The sequence below is a fragment of the Anticarsia gemmatalis genome, chromosome 1 (genome assembly GCF_050436995.1).
Source record: "Anticarsia gemmatalis isolate Benzon Research Colony breed Stoneville strain chromosome 1, ilAntGemm2 primary, whole genome shotgun sequence".
Lineage (NCBI taxonomy): Eukaryota > Metazoa > Arthropoda > Insecta > Lepidoptera > Erebidae > Anticarsia > Anticarsia gemmatalis.
This window is the reverse complement of record NC_134745.1, coordinates 2,268,245-2,287,667: the sequence shown is the minus strand read 5'-3', so window position 1 is coordinate 2,287,667 and position 19,423 is coordinate 2,268,245. Positions and strand designations below refer to the sequence as shown.

General features: G+C 36.4%; 2 protein-coding genes and 5 non-coding genes across 7 annotated transcripts; 3 read left to right on the top strand and 4 right to left on the bottom strand.

The window, feature by feature from the left end:
• Positions 1-499: 499 nt before the first annotated feature.
• Positions 500-1,349, bottom strand: LOC142980342 (uncharacterized). The gene is made up of 2 exons (XM_076126070.1): positions 1,246-1,349; positions 500-973 (listed from the first exon to the last, which is right to left on the bottom strand). Exons 1-2 carry the CDS (start codon positions 1,310-1,312, stop codon positions 594-596), a joined length of 447 nt encoding a protein of 148 aa, XP_075982185.1. The 5' UTR covers positions 1,313-1,349; the 3' UTR covers positions 500-593.
• A 1,277-nt stretch (positions 1,350-2,626) lies between these two features.
• Positions 2,627-19,367, top strand: LOC142977736 (ABC transporter A family member 5-like). The gene is made up of 33 exons (XM_076121846.1): positions 2,627-2,675; positions 3,040-3,151; positions 3,492-3,724; positions 4,708-4,814; positions 6,272-6,445; positions 7,086-7,241; positions 7,521-7,737; positions 8,088-8,267; positions 8,722-8,888; positions 9,122-9,232; positions 9,460-9,583; positions 10,037-10,197; positions 10,575-10,748; positions 11,029-11,094; positions 11,167-11,302; positions 11,555-11,810; positions 12,118-12,206; positions 12,345-12,454; positions 12,928-13,035; positions 13,111-13,196; positions 13,269-13,344; positions 13,519-13,626; positions 13,774-13,926; positions 14,186-14,299; positions 14,515-14,671; positions 14,917-15,039; positions 15,254-15,448; positions 15,845-16,126; positions 16,684-16,928; positions 17,240-17,387; positions 17,661-17,871; positions 18,243-18,444; positions 18,796-19,367. Exons 1-33 carry the CDS (start codon positions 2,627-2,629, stop codon positions 19,174-19,176), a joined length of 5,211 nt encoding a protein of 1,736 aa, XP_075977961.1. The 3' UTR covers positions 19,177-19,367.
• Positions 4,325-4,397, top strand: TRNAF-GAA (transfer RNA phenylalanine (anticodon GAA)). Its single transcript has one exon. It is a non-coding gene; the product is annotated as a tRNA-Phe (tRNA).
• TRNAF-GAA (transfer RNA phenylalanine (anticodon GAA)) lies at positions 5,173-5,245 on the bottom strand. The gene has a single exon. It is a non-coding gene; the product is annotated as a tRNA-Phe (tRNA).
• Positions 5,372-5,444, top strand: TRNAF-GAA (transfer RNA phenylalanine (anticodon GAA)). The gene has a single exon. It is a non-coding gene; the product is annotated as a tRNA-Phe (tRNA).
• TRNAF-GAA (transfer RNA phenylalanine (anticodon GAA)) lies at positions 5,715-5,787 on the bottom strand. The gene has a single exon. It is a non-coding gene; the product is annotated as a tRNA-Phe (tRNA).
• TRNAF-GAA (transfer RNA phenylalanine (anticodon GAA)) lies at positions 6,791-6,863 on the bottom strand. Its single transcript has one exon. It is a non-coding gene; the product is annotated as a tRNA-Phe (tRNA).
• Positions 19,368-19,423: the final 56 nt, after the last annotated feature.

Genomic DNA, 19,423 nt, shown 5'->3' with positions numbered 1-19,423 from the left:
GCCTGCCCTGGATTTGTCCGATTTTCATCAGGTTAACAAATTACACTAAAACCTTCCTCGAAAATCACATTCCGATGGAATGCAGAAACAGCGAAGTAATATTGATTTTCATAACGAAGTTATTATTTATGATTCTCAAACAGATAACCAGTTCTGTGGGTTGTGGATGACCGATAGGCAGTCGATTCATGTAAAATACTGGTATTTAGCTGCATCTAAGTAGGTAGTAGGACTCGAAGCCAACTCTAACATGAATGAAGGCTGAAAAAATAGATGATGTTGTTTTAATGTTGAAAGTACTTTTTATGCGGTTTATATTTTATTATTGTCATTGTTTTCTAATTAAGTGAAGAAGTCCAAGTGAAAAATATGTTATTTAAAGTTCTATATACCGCATAGGACTATGTAGGTTTTTCTTCAAAGAGAAAGCAATACGTACGTTTCTCATGTATCTTTGAATATGGTCTCGGATAATTACCAAGTGAATAAAAACAAAAAACAACTTTAAACAACAATTTATTTAGCATAAAAATTTACAAATACACATTATATTTACTCAACCTTAAATTCGTAATCGTAAAAACAATACTAAATCATTTTCCTCCGAAAGCTCCAGCTTGCGACTGCGCTTGTCCAGCTCCAGCACTGATGCTGATAGACTTGGAGATGCTCAAACCTCCTGGCGGGAACCCTCCACCGTAACCTCCTTGGTAACCGCCCTGATAACCACCCTGGTATCCACCTCCATAGTCATTGAAGCCGTGGTGTCCGTGATGATGGTGATGATGTCCGAAGCCACCGAAGGGAGGTCCGAAGCCACCATCGCCGCCATATCCTCCGCCGAAGCCACCGCCGCCACCGCCGAAGCCACCACCACCGCCGAAGCCACCACCGAATCTACCGTCTCCACCCCCGCCGTAACTAGGCTTGGGATCTGGCGATGGGTCTGGTGAAGGTGAACGAACTATCCGTCCTGGAAGTAATAGAGATATACGATAAAACATAACTAAACTTAGTATCTATTTCAGTTCTAAAAAACTTAGAACTTGCTAAAAGCTCTGTTTTAGAACTTTTTCTAAAGAAAAGACTTAATGACACGTAATTTTTTAAGTGTGTTTCTGATGTATTTTCTCTGAAAAATCGTTTTAGACTTTAAGAAAGTATAATTAGGAGGTTATAGTACAAACAAATGTGTCAAAATAACGTATTCATTATCTAAGTAAACAAAATAATGTATAAACTTACCTGCATCGACGTAAATCGAATTAACAAGAACTAGAACACAAGCACACGCAATTCCTAAACGCGCCATGTTGTACTGAATTGTTCTGTAACACTCCAATACTGATTTTAAAACTTCCAATCATCATTTTATATACATCCATATCACAATATTGAAACCCACACGATAATTGCAAACAAACACAAAACAAACCGTATGAATTACATAACGACCAACAATTTAAGACCCCTCTTAAGTATAGAACTTACTTAGTATGAAGTGTCTACTTAAAATGGAATTATGGATATAATTTTAAACTTTGCGGTCAGGGGTCTAAAAATGTTTGGACTGTTCTGTCGTTATTTGCTCTTACTATTTACTCCGTAATAGGATATATAGAATCATTGACATCTTGATAGCTCTTCCCCGATTCCATCAATGTTGTTGATAATAATCCGGGAAATTTATTTTTACTTAATTTGTCAAATATTGAAGAGCCTATTTACATTCTTTTAATGATTTCTGTTACAGCTTTAATTTTGCACCACATTGCGCAATTTTCACATATAAAGTCCGGTTTCCACCCCGAGCGGAACGGAACCATTAATGTGTCGTCTTTTCCATTTACCTTTGGCAGCCGTTAACTCAGTTTTAACCCCATTCTTCTTTATGTCCTCTTTTACACAATCCATCTATCTCTTTTTCGGTCTGCCAGTACATTCTAAACATTCCTAAGTCGAACTGTCAAGTAAATCAATCATAACTTATTCCCGTAAGGTATAAGAATACGAGCAAACAAAGGTAAAAATCTATACAATTTGATACCCAATACAAGCTATTTCTGAGGTATAAAATAAAACACACAAAATAAACCCAAAGCATTACATCCGTGATTGGTCTAGAAAATTAGATGTTCTAGATCCTTTTATCGATTTATTTGTGTAGACATTATCAGCGATGTCAAAGTGATTCAATATTTACATAGAATATTAGGTACCTCAGAATTACGAATAACCTGGGAAATTACGCAATTATTTAAGGTTTTTAGAGCATTTTTATTAGTAACAGGGTAAACAACATTTTCAAAATCCATATTGTTGTGATATTTTCCGAGCATCAAGCCGTATGCGTACAACTGGTACATCAAAAAAGGTTATATATATATGCATCTCATTTTGTTTTTTAAATATGGCTTTCAAAACTATTTGGCGGAATTTTTGACAGATAAAAAAAAACAAATGACATTGACAAATAAAAAAATAATACGCACAAAAATTATCAACAAATTGTAAATAATTTGTTTAATAAAAAAAGTACGAGAGAGATGAGATGACTGATGTCTGTTTTATTGTGTATAAGCGTTTTAGTAATTAGTCCTTAGTAAGTTTAGTTATAGTCATTACAATGTTGACCAAACGCGTTGGCTCTCTACAATCGTATACGTCCCAAGCAGGTGGGAATGCTTTATTTTTATTTTTTATAGTTTTTTTTATACTCACTTTACTTACATTTGTTTACATATTTTATTTTTTTAACTCAACAGTTTGTTTTTCTTTTATACTTTTCTAGCGCCCCACTGCTGAGCAAAGGTCTCCCACTTTTTTGTAAACATATTATTATACACGTGTATACTAATATGTGTTATTTTGATTTTTCTGTGTTTTTATATTAATCAGTTTCAGAGTTCTTTTAGTGGGAAAAGAGCATTCCACTTTCTTTTCAAGTCACTATTTGCCAAGCGTTCCGTCCAACATAAATGATATTTAAACTGTTTCAAGTTTACCAAATTATTATTTAATCAAAAACTATTGTTTCAGTGGGGGTTGCGATAACTAAGCAACCTGAGCGTATAATTGGTAAGAAACCTCATCACGGGAAATTTCAGAGGCACACCGCTATATTGATATGGAAGGCGTATTTACAGAGACAGTAAGAGTTTTTCCTTTTGTAGTCTAAGTAGATAATATATTAGGCAACGAGCATAAAGATTATGTTGTAGTACATTACAAAGTTGCCGTTTCGGTGTTGTACATAGTATTGCGTTAGTGTGTATATTTGTTACCCTCTCACGCAAAAACTACGAAAAGAATTGTGCTACACATAAAGAAAGAACACCTAGGATACTTTTACATCGGGAAATCTTTTCAGGCGGACGAAGTCGCGGTCAAAATCTAATTGTAATGCAATTTGTTTAAAGAAAAGTACTCTCTAATGTATTCCATTTTCAATTTCTGTCTTCACACCTAAAATAGTCAAGTAATTTTTTCAGACGTCGCTGGCGACTTCTAGTCGTAGAAACGGTGCTTGGTGCGATCCTATTCTTGATAGCCATCTTAATAGCCAAGCCGGTATTCCTGACGCCACTACAAGATGCACCCGAGCCGCCTCTTAATACTAAAGACATATTGTCATCTCTACGCTTGAAGACTATGCTGGGATATGCTCCTAATGATGAACCTTATGTCTCTGTTATGGAACATGCTGCTGAGTTATTGGGCACTAGTAAGTTATAAAAACTATTTTTTATACCGAAAAGTAACTGTCCTTCTAACGGACGAATGCAATGCTGAATTGATTTGGATAGTTATAGATTACAGGGCTTTTACTGCCTTGAAGAATTTTCTTTTTCCAGCTGGATAGCTGTTTTCTCCAAATGTCCAAACATTTCATGTTTAAATGCCTACACATAATTTAAGTATTTCTGTTCCATGTCTACAGAGTTCTAAGTAAAATATTGCACAACGATTATCCGGCTAGTAACGCTGTTTCGGAAGCTAAGGTCAAATGTACTCGTATACGAAGCCTAGCAGCGATTCTATTGTCATTAAAGGTTTAGGATATCTCCTTGTAAAATGTGTCTTGGTGTCAAAAAAGCATTTCTGCCGAAACCCGGGATTGAACCGGGGACCTTTAGATCTTCAGTCTAACGCTCTGAGCTATTTCGGCTGTTGGTTTTATGACCAATGTAGTAACCCAATTAGTTAAGATTACTACTTGTCATTGTACAGAAAAAGTGATATAAGCTATGCAGACATGCATGTAGTAACTTGAAGAAGGTATGCTCGTATAAAGTGGTTGTTAACTTGACCAGTACAGATATCAGCCGAAATAGCTCAGTTGGGAGAGCGTTAGACTGAAGATCTAAAGGTCCCCGGTTCAATCCCGGGTTTCGGCAAATATTTGTTTAAATTTTTATGCTTTAGGCACTCATCTTTTAAGTTTATCAGACAAGTCTTTATATTCTGTGGCGCAATTTCATATAGGTACTCAAATCAACCTAGTAGCGTGTTTTTGGATCATTTAAAATCCCTTAATTATTTTTTGAAACACATATTTTCAAACAATGTATTGATTGCCAGCAGTCCATAGTGGTAAGAAATGGCCCCGGGAGTCGGATAGCGTCAAGAATATCAAGTCCACTGCAGAATGATAGTTATGATCTTTTAGTATGAAAGTAACTCTTACAGGATAATATTATTTTGCAGCAATAATGCACGCTCAAACAGAGAAGGCTTTAAACAGGATATTGTACAACAAGTCACTCGGAACTCCCATCAATAGTCCTATTATCTGGGTCATATGGAACTCGAAGGTTAGTTTTTTATTCAATCACTGTAATCAACTTCGTCATGTATTACATTGATACTATAATAATAAAAGGAATTAAGCCTTTCGCCCACTAACGTTAGATTACATTTAGGAGCTTTTCTTGCCACCTAAAATATGTTCATAAAATCCGGACATTTCCCCATGCTGCACACAAAGACCAAAGACCAACAAAGAAATTAATAAGAAAATATGTATTTTTTATCTGGAATACAACCTCATGTTATTCCGATCAGAAAATTAAACACAGTATAAAATACAAGTGTGGAGTCTTCTTTAAATACGCGACACCCGTAATTAACAAAAAACTGTATTATAAGGTCTTGGGCTTTAAAAAGAAAGTTTGCCGAAACCCGGGATTGAACCGGGGACCTTTAGATCTTCAGTCTAACGCTCTCCCAACTGAGCTATTTCGGCTTTTACATTCTTACACGAAGTTGTATAATATGTTTAACTTGCAGTTAACTGAAAGTAAGTGAAATAAATTTAATTAAAATTATTATCTTCACTAAGGGTTGCTTTACTTTACCATTACGGACAGTAGCCGAAATAGCTCAGTTGGGAGAGCGTTAGACTGAAGATCTAAAGGTCCCCGGTTCAATCCCGGGTTTCGGCATACATTCTTTTTTGCTTATTTTGTCAATGCCAACAATAATTATTCTTACAAAAAAGACTGCAAAGAAAAGCATTTCTTTAAACAAATGTGACCAACACCAGTGTATACAAAATGACTATCTCAAATACTAAAAGTCTGAAATAAATGCGTTAACATAGAAAGCCATAAAAATCGGTTCATTAAAAAAAGTTTTGAGGTAACCATCATACTAAATACAGGCAAATTTAGGACCGTCTTCATTTTTTTAATTCGGTTAAAAAGTAAAGTTTCTGCCGAAACCCGGGATTGAACCGGGGACCTTTAGATCTTCAGTCTAACGCTCTCCCAACTGAGCTATTTCGGCTATGAGTTGCATATTTAAATAACAAGCCATATTCGATAAAAAAAAACGTTATCTCTTGCTATTAAGTGCATTCAGATTACATAATAATATTGTTTTCACAATATTGGTGATAATGTTACCAAAATATGTAGGTATATTGCATATTTTTCTGTAGTGTGACTGTGACGTTATTAGACGAAGAGAAAAAAAATAGTTTAGTGCAATAAAATTAATACCCACAAAAGCCAGAACCCTAGGGAGATGATTCCCATTTTACAACAGAACATATTCTGTATACTATATGGAATATTGGGTTCCCAATTTCATGGTAAATCGATTCAGTGGTTTTTCCAAACAGCATAGCGAACAAACTGTGTTTGAACGGTCGTCACGTATGTTTGTAAAAGTACCCGCTAAACAACAGCAATTCTGATAAAGAAAATACAGACGGACTTCTGCATTCATCATATCTATGGACTTACGTAGTTAAACCTGGTTTATACAGAAAGACAACAGATGGGAGTTCAGCATCCGCAGTACGGAGAGAGCTCGGTACATGACCAGCTCGGTGGCTCATTCGGTGCCCAACCCTCACCTCCGAGCCGGCTTCCTTGCTGTCCAGGTTGCTATTAGCCAAGCTATCGTCAAACACGCTAGTGCTACCGAGGTGGATTACAATGTAAGTTCTTATTCACTCTAAAAGTTGTACTTTGAAGGAAGTTGCGTCGCGTATTATCGGTCGCGTAACGTTAGAACAGACAAATACAATGATATATTTAACGTTTAAGCTCATTAATTAAACCGGTGATGCATAAATGCGAAGACCATACCAAATAAGCTAAGCCCGATGCATCATCAATTAGATGTTCCGACCGTCAGAAAGCAAGGAATAAAAGTAAATACAGATACATTTAACGTTATAACTTTTGGCCCAATACTGGGGATCAATTACATAATAATTATAATTTATAGGAAACAGCAACGGATAACTTGCCTTGATTTTTGGAAACAAAAAATTCTGGTCTGCCGAAACCCGGGATTGAACCGGGGACCTTTAGATCTTCAGTCTAACGCTCTCCCAACTGAGCTATTTCGGCGATGTACATTTACACGAATTTCTCATTCCTTACGTGATAAAGCTTATCTTTTGGAAAACATACCTATGTTAAAAAAACATTCATTTACTTGGATCATTTTTATTATCAGTCTTAAGTTTTGATGTCTTGTTTCATCTTTTAATAATCGTTCATTATGCCATTCATTAATGGTTGCCAAACCTAACTATTAGTCAATAACAATAACTCTAGTTAAATTCGCAGGTCAACTTAGTATCGATGCCAGAATCGCCGTTGATGCAGCAGAATCGAGTGAGAAAAGCAATTGGTTTCATCCTGTTGTGTTTCACTTTGGCATTTCTCCCTGCTATTCTGGAAACCGAGGCCCTTGTTGTCTATGAAACTCGGAATATGTTTAAGGTATAATGCTGGACAAAGACCATTCGGTCAGGGCCCATAGTGTAGGCATCGTAGGTTAGAAAAACATAAAACTAGTTATATAAATAATTGCAAATCGATGGACTAGAGGTTACTTTTAACGGGAAGGCTTTGTACCAAATTCTATTTCAAAACATTCATTATTTTGTTCTTTTATCAGTACTTATTTAACATTTTCATATTATTGAACGCGACGCCTTTTGATACTGCAAATGTATTTTCAAAGCCTCTATGATAAACGTATACATTACTCCATTTCAGCGAGCATTACGAGTACGGAACGTAAGCTACCCATCGATGTACTTCCACTGGCTCGCCTTCGCATACATGACTGCCATGCCTGTCTGTCTTCTTGGCGCCATCACCATAATCCTGGTGTTCAGATGGATACATCTCCTGCATGCGCTGCTCATAGTACTGGCTTATATGTCTGTTATGACCATGCTAGCGCTGATCATGGCTATGTTTCATAGCAGAGGTTAGTATTATGCAAATATACTTATCTTTCTTTATTTTCTTTAACAATGTTTGAGATCGTAATGCTTTAGCACAATTTATTTGGATAATAAGGAAACGTTGACTAATATTTAGTTGACAATCCAACCAGTTGAAAGCTGGACAGTAAATAATCTAGTTCTACGGCCTCGTTAAGTTAATTAATACATAGGTACATACATAAGTAAAATTACGCCTCTTTCCCAAAGGGGTAGGTAGAGACTGGAGAATCAATTAAAATACACAACACCTATCTTTCTGACCTCCAGATAGACGAATTTGCACTCGTCAGCTATAACATAATAACTTTTAAACTGTTTTGCATATTTGCAGCTCGTATCGCATGCATATGGACAACGCTATTCACTCTGCTTATGACGTACCTCGCCAAGCTATTGGTTCATCATCAATACGACACTATGCATATCGGACTGACACTACTATTACACGTGGTGTTACCGCCTCTCGGACTAATAAACGCTTTTAATGAGTTCGCTCTACTGTCTACTGGAAGTAAGTAAGATTTATTTTCAGAAGTAAAAGCATAACAGCTAGGATTGATGCGGGCACATACGAGATAGGTGATTTATATGTATAATTTATATGCAGGTAACCACGGAACATATTTCAGAAAATCTTTTACTAAAGATTTTTAAGGTGGTTTATGCCTTTAAGCAAATTTTTATAATTATGTATGTCCTTAACGCATACTTGGACAGCGAGGTGATCTCAAGGTCTAACCCTCCCTCGTTTAGGAGCAGACCCTTGCCCAGCAGTAGGAAATAATGGATTGACAAAAATGTACAGTATTGTCACTTTCTAAAGATGAAGGAAAATATCGTAATGTAACCTTCTATGCCTGAGAGTACTTTAGAACATGGTATACTCAAGGTTTAACTCCTCTCTCATTCCGAGAGAAGACGATTGCCGGGCAGTGGTACTAACACATTAATTAAATATTTTTTAGGGGCGACACCTGGAGGCAATTTGATTTACATGATAGCATCTTGGGCGCTGCTGATAGGGATATACTTTGGTATTCTTATGATGTTGCAACGAACTATCGGAGGTAATCGAGCCATCGGTGGACAGGTCTCGTGGAAGTCGATTATCTTCAAACAGGCTGAAGAAGGGGTAAGATTTTTATACTAAATAAAAAAAATTAAATGACGATAGCTTACATTTGCGGTGTAAGGAGCACCCTTAGAAAACAAAATTTGGAATCAGTAGAAGGTAGATTTTTTTCTAAATACTCATGTGTCATGAGGGTATTAAATCATACCGATACGCCCTGTATGGGGCCAAATCTATAGTTATACATATTTAGCATACGGAGTTAAGGACTACAAAATAAATGCTTTTTTCAGACTCAAGACGTGTTACATAGGGTGGTGAGTCCGTCTCGCACTGAACAAGGGAAACTTCAAGAAGTCGACGAGTTCTTAGCAAAAGCTATAAGCTTCCGAGATGTGTGTAAGGTATAATTAATACATTTTTTGGAAACACTTCCTAGTTACTCCTCCGATTAAATGACAGTATTTCTTCTTCCTTTTGATTAAAATCATACTTCTTTAAGCCCGCTGCCTATTATGGGCATCGGTAAGAAAATGGATTATTTACGATATAGTTCTCGGGGTTAGCAGGGACTAAGTTCCGACAAAGTAACATTCTTATAATGATATCAAAAAATATATATTTTTTGTAGGATATAATGGGTGTCTCAGCAGTGAAGAACCTCACTTTCGATTGTTACCGCGGAGAGTATACAATTTTCTTCACGGAGAAAATACAAGAGCATACCATCGATACAGTTGACGATCTAATCACAGGTAGGAATAATAAACATATTTTATCCTGTTGCTTAAACAAAAAGGCTTGATTCCAACTATTTTATTTCATTGCTATGTTTTGTCAAATATTTAGCGAGCTTTTACAGTCATCGTCAGTGCGTGTGGCGGAATGAAAGATCGACAACAGCGTATTTCAATTCCGCCATATTATTATGCACTCATAGCTTACGTCACGCGTATTTATTGCGTACACTTTCTGCGCAGCACTTTAAAACTATATGCAGCCCTATTGTTTCACTACTTCTGAATAAGGGTCACTTAAATTTTAACAGTCGCTTTCATACTTTTGCTGTTATCCTTCAGATAGGCTCTTTCGGTATGAGTAAAGCTTATATGTTGTCCGAGGATAACCTATTACCTATGAAATAGTTCCTCGGATTTTTTATGACATTAACGGGTGCATACTATACTTACCTCGGTCTATTTTCACAGGTTTGACAGTAGCAGACAGTGGTGAGATTCGAGTGCTAGGTGAATTAATATCTTCTACTTCTTCGCCGCTGAACAAGTTGTATATGATCGGATATTGTCATCGCTCTGAAACTCTGATAGATGACCTCACTGTACAGGAACATTTCAATGTGTATTCCATGGTAAGACTTTGGCTTATTAGGGTAGGGAATTTCGAAAATGGCACTTGTTTTATACCTTTAACATGTGACTTTTTTATTCAATTACTTTCACGATAACGATTACTAACTAGTTACGATCGAGTAAAACAATGCTATTAAGAAATTCGTTGCAAAAAACAAAACAGAGAAAATACTAATTCGCACTTGTTTAAAATAACAAGCTCTTTACTCAATTTTGTCATCTTAAGTCAGATTAATTGTTATTAATAACTTGCATTAGGTATAGCTGAAAATGCAATATTTTCAATTTAATTCTCAACATTTTTTTTTCTATATGCAGTCATTTCGACAGCCTCTCTAATTTCCAATCTATTACATAAAGAGTTGCGATTGTCCAGATTTGCCTATGGTACGAGCACACGACGGGCATCATAGAGTACAGTCTCATCAGATACCGCCAGTTGCTGAAGGAGTGCGATCTTGAAAGTGTCCGTCACGCTCGCGTCGGTGATCTGGACGATTACTACAGAGCTCAGCTGTGTTGGGCACTCGCTGTGTTACTGGAACCTAGGGTATGTAGGTTTAGATTTATTTTAACAAAGAGCATGTGACGAATACGCTGTATGGTACTTATTGGCAATAGAGCCTCTTGTAGTAAGGGAGGAGCCTATTGCCATTACTGATATGGGACTGGTGTTATAAAAAGCGAAAGCGTAAGTGTGGGTGTACTACATCTTTGCCTAAAGATACCTTCATGTATGTATGGATGTATGTGATAAAGAGTAATAGTGTGTGTTATTATTGACACTTAAAATGTTAAAAAATATATGAATGTTATGTTTATTGTTACAGATAATAATGATTCCCATGCTCAAAGATAAGCCTGCATATCAAAACGTTATTAAGGATAAAATTATGGTAACTTTGTTCGATGGCCAGTGGTTTATTAAATCTATTTAGGCTTAAGTCATTTTTCCTTTTGCTTTGCAGAGATTTAGAAAATACAAGACAATTATAGGTTTAAACTTTCCAAGTTTAGATCTCGAATATGCAGATCGTATATTTGTGTTTGATAGCACCATTTTGGTCTTTGGTGGCACTCCAGCTTATATGTTTTTCAGATATGGTAAGATACTTGTTCTTAGAATAACTTCTATGCCCAACCATATTAATGTTAATAGAGTCCTAAAGAATTACGAAAATATCAACCGTTTTTTTTCTTTGCTTGCAAGTTGTCTGTTTGTTGCAAGTTGCATGCATACCGCAAGTCGTTGTACCGTGTCCCAAAAGACATTATTTAAAATTTCACCAGCGTAGCCTTTCTCCAATCAATATTATTATCTGAATCTATACATATATTCTTGAACGTCAATTATAGGGCGAGAATACAGGGTCCGTTTGACCCTCAGAACAGACAGTGTAGACAGTCCTAACGAGGAGTTACTGGAGCGAGCTCACGCCGCCGGCGCCACAGTCCGGGCCAACCTCGGCTCCTTGATCATACTGCGAGTGCCAGCCATACCGACCGCACCGGTAGCGGACCTGGTCAAAGATTTAACTGAGAATGCGTCCAAGTACGGTCTCACTTCTTCCATGAGCATCAGTGTGCCGGATTCTATGGAGGTTGCTAAAAGGTTATTCCTTAAGTCGTTAAAGATTACCATATTATGTTTGTATTCATTTTTTAACCCATTACTGTCTAATTGCTGGCTGAATATTCGATGCTTTAATAAGGAATGATACTTGTAATGCTTAAAAAAGAATTTGTCTGATGCTTTAGCAGTAAATGCAACCACATAAATGTATTTGAATTAAAACCAGCTAGTTATTTAGTTAGCGCTCAATTAGGTTTGTAAAATATAGACACAGCAGTTCGGTATTCGAAAAAAAATACGCAAGGGTTTAACTAATACTTAATTTAAGTTTAAATAATGTTTTCAGAGCCATAAATGAATCAAGAGCCTTACTGTACGAGGATCATCATAGATTAGCTGATGTAGGCAGAGCAGGAGCATTGAGGCGATTAGCAGGTGATATTATTCACATTCAGATTGTAACACGACAAATAAAACGGCCATTTTAAATCTCTTCCCTAGGCAGATAGATACACATTTTCTAACTATTCTCTCAACTGCACAAATAACATATTATAATGTTACATGTTCTAGAAAAAGACAAATGGAAGCGTCCAAAATTCACCTTCAATTTGCACTTTAAACAAATTGCTTGGAAGTTCATCTCCTTCCATTTACAACACAAGTTCGCTCTGCTTATGACGGTAAGGATAAATAGACCTTATCTAGTACAAGATAATGAGGTCGAAGAACTTTTGATATGCTTGTACTAGCCTGTGAAACAGTCAAATATCGTGCTTACTTAGACTCTCTACTAAGTTGTTGGACTTGTTCAATGAAACACCATACAGTAGTACGTGATAATTTTCTCAAACACGAGCAAACAAACAAAACTCTGACGAGAAGTTGGCCATCATCTCATAGCATAGTTACTCGATTTCGCAGTCACGTCGAGTCGATAGAGTAAAATTGAGTTCTGTGCATTAAACTTCATAGTAGTCTTATTTTATTATCAAATATTCCTCTATCTGGCGCCACCTGAATCATCTGCAATAGATGGAAATAGGCCAATGATGATGATGAGTCTTATTACTATCAGTAGCAGTTTTTTATCGTTTGATGTCAATGCTTCTTCTTTAGCAAAATCAATATAATTTATAACTATGATCTATTACAGTTCTTATGTGCATTGGTAGCCGGCCTTCTATTAGGCATGTCTCTCGCTTCAATCGTTTTAAATATGGACCTGAGTGTAACCACAGCAAAAAATATATTGATGGGGGAAGTAAGTAACAAAATCAAAATAGTATTGCTCTCCTTATGATAAAACTTAACTTTAATATACAAATAATTTTTCCAGGTACTAACGGTCGAATCTTTGGGAAAGAAAACTATTTTGGTTGTGCGTTCCGACAATTCCTCAGCAGCTATGGGTATTTCTGAAGCGTTAGTATATTTGCACTGTTATGAAATTAATCCCACATCAAATCTTTGCTAACCAACTGAGTCCTATTTCAGGTACGTAATGTCTGAAACAAACGCTTCTAAAGAAGAAGTAGATAATATTTATTACATTGGTTTACCGCACACAGAGGTAATTCATCAATCCATACTAACTAATTTTAGAGATACAAAAGTATATCTTTAACGTTTACGCGCTTAAATGTAAAAATTAAATCCAGCAAGGAGATATGTAGTTAAAAATCTGGGTTCAATCATTGTTCAAGAACTTATTTTATCGAAGGTCGTTTATCGCTTTTTTTTACAGAGTGTACTAGAATACTTAGTGACACGAGCTATAGACTCGCCTCAACAGTATGTCTACTTGCATGCCTACGGAATGAGCGTGTCGTCCAATGAAAATAATACTATCAAAGTAAATGCCAAACTGTATCGACTATTTTTGTTTAAAGTAACTTGTTTGGTATGCAGTCCAGATTTTTCTAAATAAAACTGAAGCGTTAATATTTATATATCTCTTACTGCTACAGTTATTTTTGCTTATAATTTTAATAATTTCTAGATCGATGCCCTACACAGTCCTCTCCACGAAGACCAGGGCGCTGCTGCCAGGTCACTAGCACGCGTGTACACGTCACTCATCAGATATTATACTGGACAACTTGACGCTACCATCAAAGTCATCGACGACCCTCTCGTTTTGGATCTTTCTCCGGTAAGAAGCCAATAGATGATACTTAACTGATTGAGAAGCTTTTATGTTCGACTAGCAAAATAATTTAAAGAAAAATTAGTTCTTGCCCGCGACTTGCTTATTATTTCGTATGTTAACATGTTGCTATTGTTGTTGGTATAGTTACCTATAATACCAATATGAACTCGTCTATTTTTACATGCTAGTAGCCACAATATTTTAATCTGCACGATTATCTGTCGTCACAACAAACTGAGTTATCATTCAAACCATTTTACAGTGGATGAAAGACTTGGCGCAGCCTCCACTTTTTCTTCAAGTTCTTCTAATAATGACTATTTCTCACATCATTCACATACCTTCTTTGGAATACGGCCTTATCAGACATGTGCAAGTAAGTTCATAATGCTTAGACAACCTTAAAATAAAACCTAAATGATATAGCCATATGGTCGAATAGTAGTTGTCTTACACAAAGAGAGGCCCATTCTCAGGGTTAGAATTGGGATGTATATGAGAATGAAACATTCTACTTTTTTTTCAATATTTTTTTTAGCTTGGTTATCGACAGCAGATAGTGGTGAAAAAACCCCTTTTTACGTCTTGCAGAAATACTCCATGGACTTCTCTCCAGCTCTTTACTGGTTGACACTGTACATCTGCGATCTGCTGTTCTTCTGGCTGCTCGTAGGGTTCATGAGCCTGATGATGGTTGCCATCATGTACATTATCATACCAGAGTCACATTTCCAGTATTTTGATTTGTGTGAGTGCCTTTAATTATTCCTAATTATTTCCACTTTCCTTTCTCTGCACGAATGAAATTCAGAGTAATATTAATAGACGAATTGAAATGCCCATATTTCAAGTATTATGACAACTTCTTCGACAAAATTACCCATCTACAAATGAGATTACCTATATTGTATGAGATATGAGATGTTCCAAAAATATAATGATTTATCTGTAATTTACTGGAATTGTGAAAAGCTACAGATACATTTTTTTCAGGGGTTCTTCCAATGATGCTGTTCCTTTACGGAGTGGGGTGTGTGCCACAAGCTTATCTTTTCAGTTTGGGTCCAAGAGTCGCTCTCAATACAATGTCTTTCATCATCGTAAATACTATTTTTGGTAAGTTTCCTTAAAATTCATTTACTGACGCGTAGAATGTTAATTGAAATGTAATGTAGTAGATAGTTTCACTATGAAATTGGAAGATCTCAATCTTTCAATTGGTATGGATTTTAAAGCTTCTCACTGCCATCATGAGCGCAGAACTCTTAATTTGGGCTTGTTTATCTTGAGTATTAGGTATATGTTTAACTAACTTTCATCCTGCTCTTAGGTGAAACAACAATAATAGCGGCACTGCTCTACGGAAACATCCTCTCTTACGCCTTGAACATCATGAAGCTGTCTCCACAATTCAATATGGCATACGCTTACGTAAAGATCAAACAGATATTTCTTTACAATACCGAGTGTATAATATTCCATTCGCAAAATCTCTGCCCGGCGAATAAAATGCATAAATGTTGTGGTAAGTTACCTCTGTCACGAATATTTATGTATAGGGATGATATCGTATCAATAATGTACAGATAATTTTCTCAGCGTTTTTGTAACACGGAGACTAAAATTACTGATGCGAGGCTACTAAAACAAAATTAGCTACACATTCTGAAGACGATTATACGACTTTGTAGAAAAAGGTTGTATAGGTAGACGGTTACAGCCAATTGACAACTGAATCCCACCATAGCTAACCCTTCAAACGATTATTTTCCAAACAAGAACATGTTATGGAAAATAATCACGAATATGTAGGTACCTATGTACAAATCGAAAGTATATTAGATTCTGATATCTTCTATTCCACTACATTCTTCTTCTACTGCTTTGTAAATGATGCAAGTATTCTTCTGTAATAATTCAGAAAGATGCGGAGTTCTTCAAGATTGTTTCAAGAAGAAGGATTACATGACCTACAATCCCGGCATTCTCACAGAAATCACGGCAATGTTTGCCGCAGCAGTATTCTTCATTGCAATCTTACTCCTTGTCGAATATAAAATCTTTGCTATCATATGGAAAGGCCTTTCACGAAAATTGTACGACAAAGATAGTATTTTGCCCAATGTGTCACTGATGGCTGGTATAGAGAGGGAACGGAAGGATGTTACTGACAAGAGAAAATCTGTCGAACATCCTAATAATCGTAAGTACATAGTGACTTTCTAACCAAAACAAACTAAAATTTAAAACTCTCGCGTTGCATGTTTAATGTATAATAGAATACGGGAGCGCAACCTGCGCCGAAACGTTAGGCATTTTAAGGTAAAATGCGTGTTCGCGTTAATCCCCGTATTCTATTATACACAAAACTAACTTTTTTAACCAGGACTATAGTGCCTGGTTTCTGAGACACATTTAGCGGTAGTTTATCTAATTAATTATTAAACTGTTTTTCATGAAATTAAACGCAATTGATTAAATAAACAACAGCTAAATGTACCTCAGAAACCGATGGTAGGACAGTCCCGAACCAAATATGTTTGATCCACGATGATATTAGTTTTATGGCCTCAGGATGGAGACTCTTTTTACTTCCTCGTCAACAGTTTACTGCTTTTCAGAAATGCCACTTGTTGTCTTTAAACAAATTAATCGAAACTGCCAAAGACATACATACAAGACCAACCTAAAGATTATTTTTCGCATATCTGGCATATCCTTAGCTAATCCTGTCTTTTTTTTATCTTATTTAATTCGCAGAAAGTGTATCAATGGACACGTTTGGCGAATACCTCTTTGCTATGAACGTATCGCAAAGGGAAGGTGGTGTGTACAAAGTGCGAGGGGTGTATTTAGGCTTGGGGCGGGGTGAAGCCCTAGGTATTGCGGGACTGAAGCGCCACGGTAGACTGAGGCTTTGTGAAATATTGGCTGGATACAAACTGCCGTGCGATGGCAGCGCCTGGACTATGTCCAAATGGAAGCTGACTAGCAATCCGAATATGGTAAATTAAGACCTACTTTTTGATGGGTTTTGTTAAGTTTTGCAGGTAAGAAATTGTAGTAGACTAGTCCATAGTCAATGTATTTGTATTCAATGTGTAACTAGACTCTTGTTATTTGATTCTTGATATTTTTTTCCCGCTTTTCACTACGTGTAACCAACAACGTTGAAGTTTATTCTGAACTATGATTCTAAGAGTGTTTTTAACTCCATAATGTGTTCTTAACTGGTTCGGTACCTCTAAAAAGCTATCTAAGTACCTGTGTAGGTCAATCATTTATCAGTATTATCGTAGAAACTTACATATTACAGTACAGTCGCAACGTGTCTCTAAGTTGCGAGCACCAGTTGCTGCCGTCGTGGATGACGGTAGCTGATGCCTTGCTAATGATCGCGGTGTTGCGTGGGGAGCCCTTGTCTTATGCCAAGCAAGAGACTCAAGATCTTCTGACAGCACTAGGTATACTTAGACAAGATTGATACCCTCTTTTAGCTAGCTAATAGACATTTTAAGTTTTTCTCGCGTTGCTAGACGTAAAATTAATGTCTTTCTCTCCACTCTTCGTCTATTTCCAAACGATTTTTTATAAAAATCTGATGGTTTGCGTGATAATTGTTTCAACAAGAAACTGTTACCGACAGCCAGGCATTTACATTTCAAAAGAAATAAGTATATGAAAGTATAGACATAACTACAGAAAACTACCTTCCTACATTGACATTTCTCAATCAGATCTAACGAAAGTCGCCAACAAGCGTATCTACGAGCTGATGCAGGAAGAGCTGACTCGCGTGCACTTCGCAACTGCTGTGGTAGTGGCGCCCCCTGTCATCATCGTGGATGAAGTCACCGCGTGGCAGAAGTTCTCTGTCAGGAGAGCTATGTACCAGATACTGTACCATCTGAGGAAGAAGGGTCATGCTGTTCTGATTGCTGCTAGCGAGTTAGTTGATGAGTTTTATAACAAGTGAAGGATGTAGACTAACGTTTGTATGTGAAAGTGCATCAGGTTGAAAATATACGAAAAAAATTTGCGATGATTGTGAGAGTAGGATTAAGGGATTATTTAATGATTGTTTGTAGCTTGTGAAACTGATTTTAACTGGTTTACAGGCAAAAAAATCTTTTTTTCATAGTTAGTATTGTCAAGTTAATGGAAACAAGCACTTTGTTAAAACCTTAACACTAAGTGCAAAGTGCATCATACCACTATAAACAACTTTTGTAAATTTTTGTTTCTATGTTGCAGCTTATAGACTATTTAGAATGTTGACTGATGGTGAAATGTAAAGTTATTTATTTTTTATTCCACAGTATAGAAAGCCACATGCCAGCAACCAGACGAGTGGCGTTCATGAGAGACGGTGCCATATACGATGTGGATACTATAGACACGCTTGTAGAACGTTATGGTAACGAAGGATATACCGTCGTAGTTCATCTCAAAGATGAGGTGGATGTCGAAAAAATGTTCGCTAAATACTTCGAGAATTTCGTTGTCAATGATGTGTCTGAGGTATGAATTGAAAATAGTAGAGTAGCGTTTAGGATAAGTTTCATGAATTGGATTTTGCTAGGATGTGTAAAGATTATTTATCATTAAGGAGGAAATTCCCAAATTCAACCGATAGTTGACTATAGACCAAGTATGGGAGCGAATGTTTTTGTCATTTATGACTAGGTGCTATAGTCATTTCGCTTGTCTTGTAGAGCTTACTAAGCTAACTTTCAGCACACAATTTTTATTTTTCATGTGGACATGGAACATGACAATTTGAAGCGACGAAACGCCTACTTTATCTTAACTTCTTTTAGAGAACCGTCTGGCGTCTATTCTATCATTAAAATTAAATAATATTTTATCCAGGTGTTAGTGAACATACAAATACACGACAATCTCAACTGGAACCAACTATTCCAAAAGATGGAACGTTTACAAGCAAAAAACCGCGTGGTGTACTCCTACATAGTAACAGCAATATCCGTAGATTTTGTCTTCAACTCTATGGTTGGAGGGGAGAAAGGACATACTCCAGCCACTGGATTTTTCACTTGGAGATGGGCTGAAAAAGTACTAACTACAAAGCCTAAAATAGAGCCAAAACAGGAAGACTTGGATAGATTGATTCCTATGGAAAAGAAGTACAATATAACTACTTTGAACAACCTGCCCTGGTCTGTTATATTTCATAGTGGTGATCCTCAACCGTCGCAGCCAAGAACTTCGGGCGTCCATATAAATAATTAAATACACTAGTGTCTATTTAGGTATTATTATTAGGGTAACCTATGATAAAAATAATTTAATGTAAGGTCTGTTAAGTATTAGAATCAAACCTACCTGCTGAATCTTGGTCTGCAGTTTGAAGAATAATATAATAATTGGTGGCTTTAGTTTTAGTTATATTGATGAATAAGAATCTCGAATACGTTTGTTTATTTTTAAGATAGTGTTATGTTGTTGCTTTATCTATTAAGTTAAAAAGTCTAACGAT